Source organism: Lacerta agilis, chromosome 8 (assembly GCF_009819535.1).
Source record: "Lacerta agilis isolate rLacAgi1 chromosome 8, rLacAgi1.pri, whole genome shotgun sequence".
Classification (NCBI taxonomy): domain Eukaryota; kingdom Metazoa; phylum Chordata; class Lepidosauria; order Squamata; family Lacertidae; genus Lacerta; species Lacerta agilis.
Genome location: NC_046319.1, coordinates 80,460,916 through 80,473,464, shown reverse-complemented (window position 1 = coordinate 80,473,464; position 12,549 = coordinate 80,460,916). Strand labels below are relative to the sequence as shown.

At 51.0% G+C, this 12,549-nt stretch overlaps 1 protein-coding gene across 1 annotated transcript; it reads right to left on the bottom strand.

Moving 5' to 3' along the window:
* Positions 1–339: 339 nt before the first annotated feature.
* LOC117052085 lies at positions 340–11,699 on the bottom strand. The gene is made up of 5 exons (XM_033158810.1): positions 11,642–11,699; positions 8,291–8,549; positions 4,771–4,804; positions 2,917–3,037; positions 340–907 (listed from the first exon to the last, which is right to left on the bottom strand). The coding sequence occupies exons 1-5, from the start codon at positions 11,697–11,699 to the stop codon at positions 600–602; spliced, it is 780 nt and encodes a 259-aa protein (XP_033014701.1). The 3' UTR covers positions 340–599.
* Positions 11,700–12,549: the final 850 nt, after the last annotated feature.

Below are 12,549 nucleotides of genomic sequence, written 5' to 3'. Positions count from 1 at the left end.
GGAGACACCCCTGTTGGAAAAGTTAACACGACAGAGGACAGAGCAAAAAGAAAACAGTTTTCTTCTAGTTTGGTATGGATTTATTGCTCACGTTAACGACAAAAGGCATGGACAAGAAACCCCGGCCGAATGCAAATGGGCATGGTTAATTCCATAAGAATTCATGGTCAAACCTTGTGGTAGTTTTGTAGCTACACAATGCTTAGTTTTAGTTCTTTTGCTCTAGGCTTTCCCCCCTGCACCCAATGGAGAAAGTCCTTTGTGCTCAGTTGAACCCCTCTTCATGATTTCCTCACTCTCTTTGCAGAAGATCCCACGACTCTCTTCTGTATATCGTTGCCTTGGTTTTAAAAATCCTTCAATAAAAAATATTTTTTTAAAAAAATGGGGAAGCGGGGACAGGAAAAGGAGGTAAATCTCTGAAGCAGGAACCCGCACCCTTTCCAAACAAAGGGCATGTGCAGGAAATGTCTGCGAGGGGTGCCAGACGAACGAGTCCTGGGGGAGAGGGAGGGAGCAGAGCACCCCCTTTTGCCAGCTCCGGATTAGATTTAGCCCTTTAGACCTCTCCCTTTGGGACTCCCAGCCAACGGCAGAGCCTAGAAGGCGAACCCCCCAAAATCCAGCATGTCTACGTCCTGCTCCATCCCGTCGTAATCCAGGGGGGCCTCGTACTGCGGTTCGGAATCACAGGCCGACGGGTGGTAGCCCAGCTCCTTGAAGTCCGGCGGGCGGGGGTCCGCAGGGGGTCCGGCTGTGGATGAGCTGACCATGTGACCCATGCTGGGACCAGCGGCGGCGCCCCCCACCAGGAGGCAGGCGGCCTTCACCCCTGAGGTGGGGGCCTTGGGGCCGTGGCGGAGGCAGTGCGGGGAGCAGGTTTCGTGGCACAGGCTGGACCTGGCAACTGGAGAGAGAAGCAAAGGGCAAGTGGGGGGGATGAGAGGGGGTTAACTAGCCTCATATAGCCATCATGCTTGAGTCTAATTAGTGCACGAAGGGGTTAATGCCATAGCGTAAGCTGTCCTGCAAGGCTTTGCCTATGACACTTCCCCTCACCTTGGGAGGAAATGGGCAATGAAGCCTTTTGGATTCGGCATGTGAGGAGCTCTGACCTGCTCCCTCCAGCTGCATGGCTTTAACCAGCCTCTTTTCTGCTTGGCAGGGGGTTGGACTGGATGGCCCTTGTGGTCTCTTCCAACTCTTTGATTCTATGATTCTTCCAGACAAGGATGGAGTCTGAAACTCCAGCCTTTTCCCTATCTCGATAGTTTAGGAAATTTTACCGTTTTCTTACCAAGCAACGTTTTACTGCCTGTGCAACTTTTTATGACTGCTGTACGGAAAAGCACATGAATCTGACCTTCGAAGAGTTTTGTAAGTAAACCGTCTCATAGCTTACCAAATGGGTGGTCTAGGGAATACTTCGGGGTTCCACTAGAAAGGGCATATTTTTAAAGGTTTTTACAGCCAAATTTCCATGCTTTCCTATGCTGCCTATTTTGTGATTGTTAAATCGCTGGAGAGGTTCTCTCACCAAAGATTGCTTGCCCCCAGACCTCCTGGGTCTTGGCACCTGCAAGGAGACTGTGAGACCCAGGAAAGAGAATTGGAGGAGAGTTAGCCTAGCTGGGCAGTTGTGGTGGATGGTTGTTGTGGTAGCACCCGGAAGGTGCTACCAATGGGAAAACCCCCGAGCAGGATCCAAGCACAAGAGCCCTCTCCCCTTCTGTGGTTTCCAGCAACTGGGATTCAGATGCGTTGCTGCCTCCAACAGTGGAGGGCAGAGGACAGCCATCCTGGCTAGTAGCCATTGATAGTCCTCTCCTCCATTCAATTGTCTTAATCCTCTCTTAAAGCGATCTGGTTTGGTAGCCATCACTGCTTCCTGCGGAAGCGAGTTCCACAAGGAAATGGAGATACGGCTGGGCTGGCTGGGACATGTCCCAAACATCTGGAAGGCACCAGTTTGGGGAATACAGAGCAAACCGGCTTCCTCTGTGCAGGGGCGTTCCTAGCCCCTTGGCTGCCCGGGGCGGGAAGCCAAGAGGCACCCCTGGGGGCGGGGGCATCGCGGCACGTGCCTGCGTCATGACGTCATGCCGCACGAACACGCTGCGACGCCCCACCCCCGGGGGATGCCGGGCGGGGGCTTCAGGACTATCTGCAGCTCGCAGAGGCTCCCGAAGCGGGGGCCTGGCATCCCTGGGGGCGGGGCATCGTGGTGTGTGCGGCATGACGCACGCACACGCGGTGACGCCCCGCCCCCGGGGGATGCCGGGCGGGGCTTTGGGAGCCTCTGCGGGCTGCAGGGAGTCCCGAAGCCGCTGCTGTAGCACAAAGGGGTGCCAGGCTGCGGCTTCGGGGCTCTCTGCAGCCCGCAGAGACTCCCGAAGCCGCCGCCCGGGCCCCCTCGGGGGAGCGCAAGTGGGGCAGGGAGAGGGGCGGGTCAGCGAAGAGGGGTGTCACCCCTCTTCGCTGGCCCGCCCCTCTCCTTGCCCCAGCTCCGCAAGCCAGCCAGCAGCGTGGAAAGCCGCTGGAGGGCGGGGGCTATTTTCGGTGCTGCCGGGGCAGAGCCGCAGGGGCGGCCAGCGAGGGGGGTGACACCCCGACTCGCTGGCGGCCCCTGCGGCTCCACCCCGGCAGTGCCGAAAATAGCCTAAAAAGAATTTTTTTAAAAAAGTAAAAAAAAAGCCCAGTGGGTGGGGCCGCCCCCCGATGTGTCACCCCCAGCAGGGGCGCTGCCCGGGGACCCCCCTCCCCCTCCACCCCCCCTGTGACGCCCCTGCCTCTGTGTTCATTATGCTTGCCACCCCTCCAGCTATTCCCATCTGATTGGCATCTCCCTCGCCCTGACCCAAGAGGGATGCCCATATGTGGCCCACTGGCGCCCCACACAACCCCTGGAACCGCTACCTTCTCGCCTCTCTGTGCTGGGGCTGGGAGACCCGCTGCGCCCAGCGCCTTTCCGGCAGTGTTTTCTCACCGGCGAGTTGATGTGGAGCTTGCAGCTGGAGGGGGATCCCTGGGAGAAGCTCTGCAGAGAGAAGCCGAGAATCACAGTCGGAAGAACCGCAGAGGGTCATCTAGATCAGGGGTAGGCAACCTAACACCCGTGGGCCGGATGCGGCCCAATCGCCTTCTCAATCCGCCTGTTTTTACATGAGTAGAATGTGTGCTTTTATTTAAAATGCATCTCTGGGTTATTTGTGGGGCAAAGGAATTCATTCATTCACCACCACCCCCCAAAAAATATAGTCCAGCCCCCCTCATGGTCTGAGGGACGGTGGACCAGCCCACGGCTGAAATAGTTTGCTGACCCCCTGATCTAGATCATGGGTAGGCAAACTAAGGCCTGGGTGCCGGATCTGGCCCAATAGCCTTCTAAATCCATGTTTTTACATGAGTAGAATGTGTCCTTTTATTTAAAATGCATCTCTGGGTTATTTGTGGGGCATAGGAATTCGTTCATTTTTTCCCCTTTCAAAATATAGTCCGGCCCCCCACAAGGTCTAAGGGACAGTGGACCGGCCCCCCTGCTGAAAAAGTATGCTGACCCCTGATCTAGATGCAGGAATCCAGCCAGGAAGAGCCCACCCACACCCTCTGAATGTTTAGCCAAATTCCGCGTCGCCTTACCACATGGAAAGATGGACATACAGTCAAACCTCGGTTGTCGGATGTAATCCATTCCGGTAGACCGTTCGAATTCCAAAACGTTCGACAACCGAAAACTGAAATCGGAAGCCTCAATACAATAGGGAAACTCGAAACGGAAAGTGTGTAGCACGTTCGGTTTCCGAAAACCGGAGCAGTTAATTCTGGGTTTTCAGCTTTCAGGAGCCGAAACGTTAGAAAACAGAGCCGTTCAAGAACCAAGGTTTGACTGTAATTACAAAAAATTACAACCAAAGTCATCATAGGTGATAAATATAAACGCCTCAAAATTTGCACATCAAAATTAAACGATCCCTACATAAGCCGCAAGATCTGAAAACAAATGTTTGTATATCCATAACTGCAAAATTAACAAATCTAGAATTGAATCTTGACCGCCAGCAAAAACCCCTAAACAATTAATTACACCCCCAATGTCCTTACAGTTTGTCCCACCTCTGCCAAAATCCATAAAGAGAGTCTGCTGGATCAGGCCAATGACCCATCTCTGTCAGCTGCTGGGAAGGATTTTAAAACAGCAACATGCCTGCTGTCGCCCATGATTTCTGCATCAGCAGGAATCACGCAATGCAGGAATCGCAGCTAAGAATACACAAAACTGCCAAGGAAAGGAAACGCACAGAACAAGGACGGGGTTTGCTGGTGAGATTTTTTTTGCTTTGAAACCAATATCCAGTTAGCAAACCTGCAGTAAGAAGCATGACGTTGCTGGGCAAACTGGTAGCTGCCTCCTGCTCTTTCTCCAGCACAGGGGTGGGGAAGCTGTTGAGCCTGAGGGCCGCATTCCCTCCTGGGAAACCTCCTGGGGGGCCGCATGCCAATGGTGCTCCCAAAATTGGGAGGAGGAGGAAGGGGGCAATGGATGCAACCCCAATCCTTGTCCAGGAGGCTACATTCCAGCTGGACAAAATCGGAGATCTGGGAAGCCAAGGGGGTGGGGGTGGGGGTAGGCGGGCCAGGGCCAGGGAGGGGGTGTAGCTTGGGGAATGTCCCAACGGCCGCCTGGTGAGGTCTAGAGGGCCGCATCCAGCCCCACCTCCAAGGCCTGAGACTCCCCAGCTGTGCTCTAGAGTTTCCATTTCAAATCCTTACCTCTTTGACTTTTCTTAAGATGTTGAGCCAAAGTCTGCAGGGAAAAAGGAAAACAGGATTTTGTGTTATGGGTGTCTTTGTGCCTCATCGTCTACTCTGCCCCTGCAAGCACCACTCCTTTCACCCACCTGGCATCTTATGGTGCCATAACTGTGCTGGGCCAGTGGCCTTGGCCTAAGGGTTAGAGTGTCAGACCAGGACCTGGGAGAGACCAGGGTTCAAATCCCCCCACTCATGGCTTATCCACACTTGCTCTTTCAAGGCTCAGTGTCCAAGCAGCCCACCCTTTTTTCGTTCTGGAGCTTTCCCTCCAGCGTAACCTGCTCTTTAAAGCAGGCAAATGGCCATCCGTGGAAAACCCAAATTGACATTTCCTCCAAGTGAGTGCTAAAGTGCAGGTTTTCATGGGGAAAGTTCTGGGGCAAAGCCAAGCAAGTCGGGCACACATCCAAGCTAGAGCCTGGGATAGCTCAGTTGGCTAGAGCATGGTGCCGATAACGCCAGGGTTGCAGGTTCGAAGCGGCTTATTCCTGGAATGGATGGTCCTTGGGGTCCTTTCCATCTCAACAGTTTTATGATCCTATGTCGCTTTTAAGCGCACACATGTGCCTGGGGCACAAAGTCAGTGTGGTGAGCCCCCAGCCACGAGGCTGAACTGGGTGACCTTGAGGCCAGTCGCTGCCTCTCAGCCTAAACTCCCTTGCAGGGTTGTTTTGAGAATAAAATGGGGAGGTGGAGAAGCAAGCACAACACTTTGAGCTCCTTGTGGGGGAGGGGGAAGGTCGGATATAAATGTAAGAAATAAATACGCTGTAGGAAGAGGAAGAAAAATAAGACTGCCAGTTTCGTTGCACCTTTATGCAATTTATTATTGTGGGAATGCTTAGGAATGTGGATGAGGATATATTGCTAAAGATATCCTATCCCAGCTTGTGTTAACAAGCTCCAAACTTAGCAGAGTTGCATTCCCTTTCTAAAGCACAGCAGGAAACGGTTGCACAAGCTTGCTAAAGCCTCAGAATAACATATATATTCCTGGTATATTCCCCTTCTTCCCTCTTAAAAGTAAAGACACAACACAGTGCTCTTTAAAAGTATAAAAAGAGTTTGCTCACAGCTTTCATCCTGGGTTACAGCACAATCTCAGAAGGCAGGCTAGTTCAGATAAATGTATTTATATGTGTGAAGCTATCTCCATAAGGGAGCAGGCTTCACCTGGCCTCTTTTGGCTGGAAGCCAAGGGAGCATCCTTGTTCCTTGAAGAGACGAACCCAAAAGAGAGAGAGAGATGGCGTCTGGTCTCAAGAGTTTTGTATACAGGCAGGGGCATCGCAGGGGGGGCGGAGGGGATGGGGGCCCCCGGGTAGCGCCCCTGCCGGGGGTGACACATTGGGGGGCCGCCCCGCCCACTGGGCTTTTTTTCTACAATTTTTTTATTATTATTCTTTTTAGGCTATTTTCGGCACTGCCAGGGTGGAGCCGCAGGGGCCGTCAGCGAGTCGGGGTGTCATCCCCCTCGCTGGCCGCCCCTGCGGCTCTGCCCCAGCAGCGCCGAAAATAGCCCCCGCCCTCCAGCGGCTTTTCGCGGGCTGCAGAGGCTCCAAAAGCCCCCGCCCGGCATCCCCCGGGGGCGGGGCATCGCCGTGTGTGCGTGCGTCATGACGTCATGACGCACGCACACGCTGCGACACCCCGCCCCCAGGGGTGCCTCTTGGCTTGCCGCCCCGGGCAGCCAAGGGGCTAGGAACGCCCCTGTATACAGGTGAGACCACACCCACCTCTAGTTACACAAGAAGTTATCTCAGTCCAGGTAAACAGGAAGTTTTGGATGGAGGACTGAGATACCCTTCATGTCCACTCTAGCAATGGTATGTTTTGACTGCTCTGCGTTTACATCCCACAATTATTATTATTATTATTATTATTATTATTATTATTATTATTACTACTACTACTACTACTACTACACAAATATGGAGGACAGTTTTAAATAGTAATGAAACACACGGTGTAAAGTTGGCACAGAGCCTAGAAGCATTATATTCATACCAATGTTGCTCACATTTTCAGATCAAAACTTGATTTCCGTATGCAGCCAATATGAAAAGGAAATTTAGAATCATAGAGTTGGAAGAGACCACAAGGGCCATCCAGTCCAACCCCCTGCCAAGCAGGAAACACCATCAAAGCATTCCTGACAGATGGCTGTCAAGCCTCCGCTTCAAGACCTCCAAAGGAGACTCCACCACACTCCTTGGCAGCAAATTCCACTGAAATTTGTTCTTTTGAATTTGTTCTTTTTTGAAATTTGTTCCACTGAAATTTGTTCTTTTCATGTCTCATGCACTCAGGTACATCTTTTTATTTCTTATGCATTCAGGTGCAAAAATACAGCAACACATAGCAAACATATTTAACTCCTGGGCCACTTTTAGTTGCATCCATTACAAAATTTACCAGGACACCCTGAATGAAATCTATTCCTGTGCAAAACACCCTATACCTGAATATGCACCTGAAGACACAAGGTCTGCTGTCAATCCCGATGATGACAAAGTCACACACAACACTATTACGCAATTGCATGGTGTGCAACACTGCTAGGAATGTTGGAACTCCCCTCCGCAAGTTGTAGTGACAACCACCGACTTGGGTGTTTTTAAAAGGGGATTGGATGAATTTGTGAAGGCCTCTCCCGCAGCTACAGTCCCCGGTGCGACGAACCCCCACCTCTCAATTACTAAAATCGTGTCCAAAAGGGTACAGGGGTGAAACCAACCCCCCTCCACTCGGTTCGTCTCAAAGCAGACCCCTCTTATTTCAAGGGCTTAATAGTAATGAGAGCCTAATTCCAGCTTTCGTGGCCTGGTATCCTCAATACTCTGGGTTACTTAAATGGACAACCTCTTGCCTACAGTAAAGGGCCTCCCTCAGCTCGGATCCCCACTGTATCGATTTGCCTCAACACTCTGGCAAATTCGTGGCACTCTAGGTTTTCCCCATCTAACCCTTTTCTGTGTGACTCTAGGACACAAACTATCACCTCCCTTTCCTCAGGTAAGTTTTGCCCTTTCTTGAGTCCACACCTCTGTGAGCTTTGATACCCTGCTGGACCAATAATGACGATTCCTGCTTGGCACCAAAAAGAACTGAACTTTATTTTCTTGAGAACATAGTTGATTTAAAGATTCATGCTTTCACAATCTTAGTTGTAGTAACACAGAAACATCTTTCACACTATAGTTTCATGTTAACCTAATCCTAACCCAAACCACCACTATCCTGGCCCCACAGCCACCTTCTTCCCTGTCTCCACACACACCCTCCCTCTTCTCAGCTGTCAAAACGGCTGTTCCCTCCTTTTAAACCGGAGGACCGCCCCGCCCCCAAAGGATGAGCTGTCAGTCAAGATGAAGGTGGATTAACTCCTTCTGAGCCGGGAGGCAATAACTCCTCCACCCTAGGGCCAATCCGTCACACCTGGCACCCGTCATAAACGACAGAAGGAGGGCAGGCCCACCTGCACACTTGGCCGTCAGGTGCGAGGAAGAGGAGTAACTTGCCGTCGCTGAGACTCAGCCCCAAGCAGCTGTCCGTCTGGGCCCCCAGGGGAAGGCGCGGCAGGTGGCAGATCTCGCTGCCCTCCAGGATGGCCTCGCAGCTGGTGCCCAGGGAGATGCCCACCTCGGCTGGGGAGTCGGCATCCGGGCAGATGAGCAGGCTGCCGTCCAGCGAGAGGACGAGGAACTTCTCCTTCCACTGCTTGAAAAGGAAGCCTCCTGCAAAGGACCACTTGAGGTCAAGGTTGGCAAGAAGTCAGAAGCGCGAGAGCATGTGCTTTGGCTCAAGGCAGAGGAAGAAGGGAAGAAGAAGAGTTTGGATTTGACATCCCGCTTTATCACTACCCGAAGGAGTCTCAAAGCGGCTCACATTCTCCTTTCCCTTCCTCCTCCTCAACAACAAACACTCCGTGAGGTGAGTGGGGCTGAGAGACTTCAAAGAAGTGTGACTAGCCCAAGGTCACCCAGCAGCTGCATGTGGAGGAGCGGAGATGCGAACCCGGTTCCCCAGATTACAAGATTACCGCTCTTAACCACTACACCACACTGGCTCTCAGCCAACTGGCTTCAAGGAATCTCATCTGACTGGCTCCAAGGGCGGAAGGCGTGACTTGCAGGCGGACATGAGCCCCGGGACCTTTCCATTGGCAACCCAATCCGGTTATAGAATGGTAGAGTTGGAAGGGACCCCCAAGGGTCATCCAGACCAACCCCCCAGAACACCCTTGCCTCTTGGGGACTAGCAATTTCCTCTGCTCCCTTTTGAACAGGAGCGAGGATTATGCCTCTCTGGTCCTGTCCTCCGCTGTTCATCAGGCTCTCTCATTACTGAGTGGACGGATGGCTCGTTTATCCCAGAGAGTAATTTGCTACTAAGGAGATTCCGTTTCCATCAATCTGTCGCTGGCCGACGACGGGGCAAACATCATGCACAGCAACAAACAGATTAAAACAATGATTAAATTCTCTCGTGGGCGCTTTGGGATTAGGATTCAATCAAATGCTAGCGGCAATAATCCCAAGGCCGGGGGAAGGCAGTTTCATACCCTGCAAAAATTTCTCCGATGAAAATAGGGATGTCCTATTCCATACTACTACTACTACTACAACAACAACAAATAATTTTATTATACAGGTGAAACTCGAAAAATTAGAATATCGTGGAAAGGTTCATTTCTTTCAGTAATTCAGCTTAAAAGGTGAAACTAATATATGAGATAGACTCATGACATGCAAAGCGAGATATGTCAAGCCTTTATTTGTTATAATTGTGATGATTATGGAGTACAGCTGATGAGAACCCCAAATTACCAATTTCAACTTTGGGGTTTTCATCAGCTGTGCGCCATAATCATCACAATTATAACAAGCAAAGGCTTGACATACCTCGCTTTGCATGTCACGAGTCTATCTCATATTTTAAACTCCAGTAGCTAGTGAAAACAATTGCTTACATAAATGGACTTTTCCACGATATTCTAATTTTTCGAGTTTCACCTGTATATACCCTGCCCATCGGACTAGGTTGCCCCAGCCACTCTGGATGGCTTGCAACATAATAAAACATTAAACATTTAAAAAACCTTCCCTATGCAGGGCTGCCTTCAGGTGTCTTCTAAAGGTTGTAGACCCTCCAACGTTTCTCCGATGAAAATGGGGACGTCCTGGGAGAAAGCGGGACATTCCAGGATCAAATCAGAAACCGGGACGGCTTCTGTAAATCCGGGATTGTCCCTGGAAAGTAGGGGCACCTGGGAGGGTCTCCAGTTGCCAGTGTGCAGCAGAGCAGCTCAGATAAACAAAGAGGACTCAAGCAGCGTTCTTCCCTCTTGCAGAGGGTGGGTGGGGGGGAAAGGTTCCTCTTTAGGGTTTGTGGTTGGCAGTCCAGTTTTAAAAGCTCCTCAGGTTGTAACCAGTAAGAGCTATTTATTTGTTGACTCTATTTGTGCAGGCCACTCAGCGGCGCATCTTCCCTGGAAGGCACTCACACATGCAGAAGAAGGAACAAATCGCAACATTCCGATATCACAGAACGATAAAAAGCTTTATTATTTCCTTTTGCAGCCCAGGAAGATTACCCAGCTGCCCAGAGGGCCTGGGGCAACCCAATCATATGGGCAGAGTACAAATAATAATAATAATAATAATAATAATAATAATAATAATAATAATAATAATTACTGTGCTAAATTTGGGCCTGCGGTACCCTCGTCATCAGGCTTCGGGGTGAGCTGGACCTTTTTGCACAGCTGGGAGACCTGGCGCTTTGGGTTTAATCAACTAAACTATGCAATTAATTAATTAAAGCTCTAGGAGCAGATTTTTTTGATGTAATTTTAAAAGCATGCTGATTGACCTAGAAAGTTGGTGTCCCGTCCGCCCCCGTCCTGGTGAGAAAAACTCTTTTTTGTTCATCTCCCCAAAAACCTCCCTGTGAGAAATGGGACACACAACAAGGGCAAAACCAGCCAGTTGCATCCCTTGCCTGGTGGAAGGAGGTGCAAGACTGGTGGGATTATAAAGGAATCATGTCCCACGGTGGGGGGTTATTTATTTGTGCTGGGGCTCAATCCTGGCACCTGCTTCCACTCCAGTAGCAGGAATGAGCCCTGGGGTGTATGAAAGAGGAGCCGTCCCTGTCTCTGAGCAGGTACAGAGTGTAAATTGCTCTCATTGAGGATGAGAGGAAGCGTTCACTACATTCTAGAAATTTAGTACCTGCCACAATGCAAAATTAGCTCCTCTGTTGGGTGGAAGCTGTCTAGCTGTGATTATTTTTTTTAGACATTTAAAAACTTTTGTCCCAGCGATTTCTCAGGGCTGAAAAGAACACCCAGCTTGCTGTAGCATTTCCCTTTCCCCGTGCCCCTTAATCTAGACGTGGACTTTGCTAGCAACTCAAAAGTCCCACCGATTTGCATACCCGCACGCACACATTTATACACAAACACTGGTATTTGAGCCAATTAAGCTGGGAAGTGGCTGTGGGTGCCTAGTGGTTAGGGCAGTCACTCGCTCGCAGCCTAACCTCCCGCACAGGGCTGCCGTGAAGATGAAATTGTTGGGGGGGGGGGGGGAGAGAAGAAAACAGACCACCTTGAGCTCCTTTGCAGAACGCTCAGCAACCCTGCAAGCAAAAGTGGTTTCTTTCTTTAAAAAGTTTATAAGACCAACAACAGCAACAACAGCAACAACAACATGGATTCTTGCTCCCCCCTAACAAGGTGCCAGGGGCAAGGATGGTGCATTTCTGACCTGATGGAGCAAAGTGCCAGGGTCGGCGTGGGGGGGGGGGAGTTGGGGTAACTCACCGTATTTGCGGAGGTAGCCCCGATGGATCCCGGTGGGGATCCCCGTGGTGGTGCTCATCCTGCCCGGAGCCACCCATCAGAGGGCAGCGTGGCGAGGAGGGGGCAGGCACAGGCGGGCAGAGGCTCCAAAAACAAGCTTTTGCTGCTCTGGAAGGCTGACCGTCTAATCCCGGAGAGGGATGCTGAAGCAGCATCCCTCTCAGCCAATCAGAGCCCAGCTGGGAGCAGCCTCTTCACGCACCTATCCACGGGAAGCAGGCAGGCTGTGTGTACGGAGGGCTGCCTCCCAGTTCACCCAGTCTGGCCACTGGCTGGATTCTGCCTCCGTGTGTTGGACCAAAGCAAACAAGATGAATTTTAACAGGGGTAAATGTAAAGTACTACACTTGGGCCAAAAAATGAAATGCACAAATATAGGATGGGGGACACCTGGCTTGAGAGCAGTACATGCGAAAAGGATGTAGGAGTCTTGGTAGACCACAAACTTGACATGAGTCAACAGTGTGATGCAGCAGCTAAAAAAGCCAATGCAATTCTGGGCTGCATCAAGAGGAGTATAGCGTCTAGATCAAGGGAAGTAATAGTACCACTGTATTCCGCTCTGGTCAGACCTCACCTGGAAAACTGTGTACAGTTCTGGGCACCACAGTTCAAGAAGGATACTGACAAGCTGGAATGTGTCCAGAGGAGGGCAACCAAAATGGTCCAAGGCCTGGAAACGAGGCCTTATGAGGAACGGCTTAGGGAGCTGGGTATGTTTAGCCTGGAGAAGAGAAGGTTGAGGGGTGATATGATAGCCATGTTCAAATATATAAAAGGATGTCATATGGAGGAGGGAGAAAGGTTGTTTTCTGCTGCTCCAGAGAAGTGGACACGGGGCAATGGATTCAAACTACAAGAAAGAAGAT

Coding starts and splice junctions, on each gene's coding strand:
- LOC117052085 (XM_033158810.1), bottom strand. CDS start 11,699: ATGAGCACCACCACGGGGATCCCCACCGGGATCCATCGGGGCTACCTC. Junction 8,550..11,641: donor GGGCTACCTCCGCAAATACG/GTGAGTTACCCC, acceptor GGTCCTTTGCAG/GAGGCTTCCTTTTCAAGCAG. Junction 908..2,916: donor CAGCACAGAGAGGCGAGAAG/GTAGCGGTTCCA, acceptor TTCTCTCTCCAG/TTGCCAGGTCCAGCCTGTGC.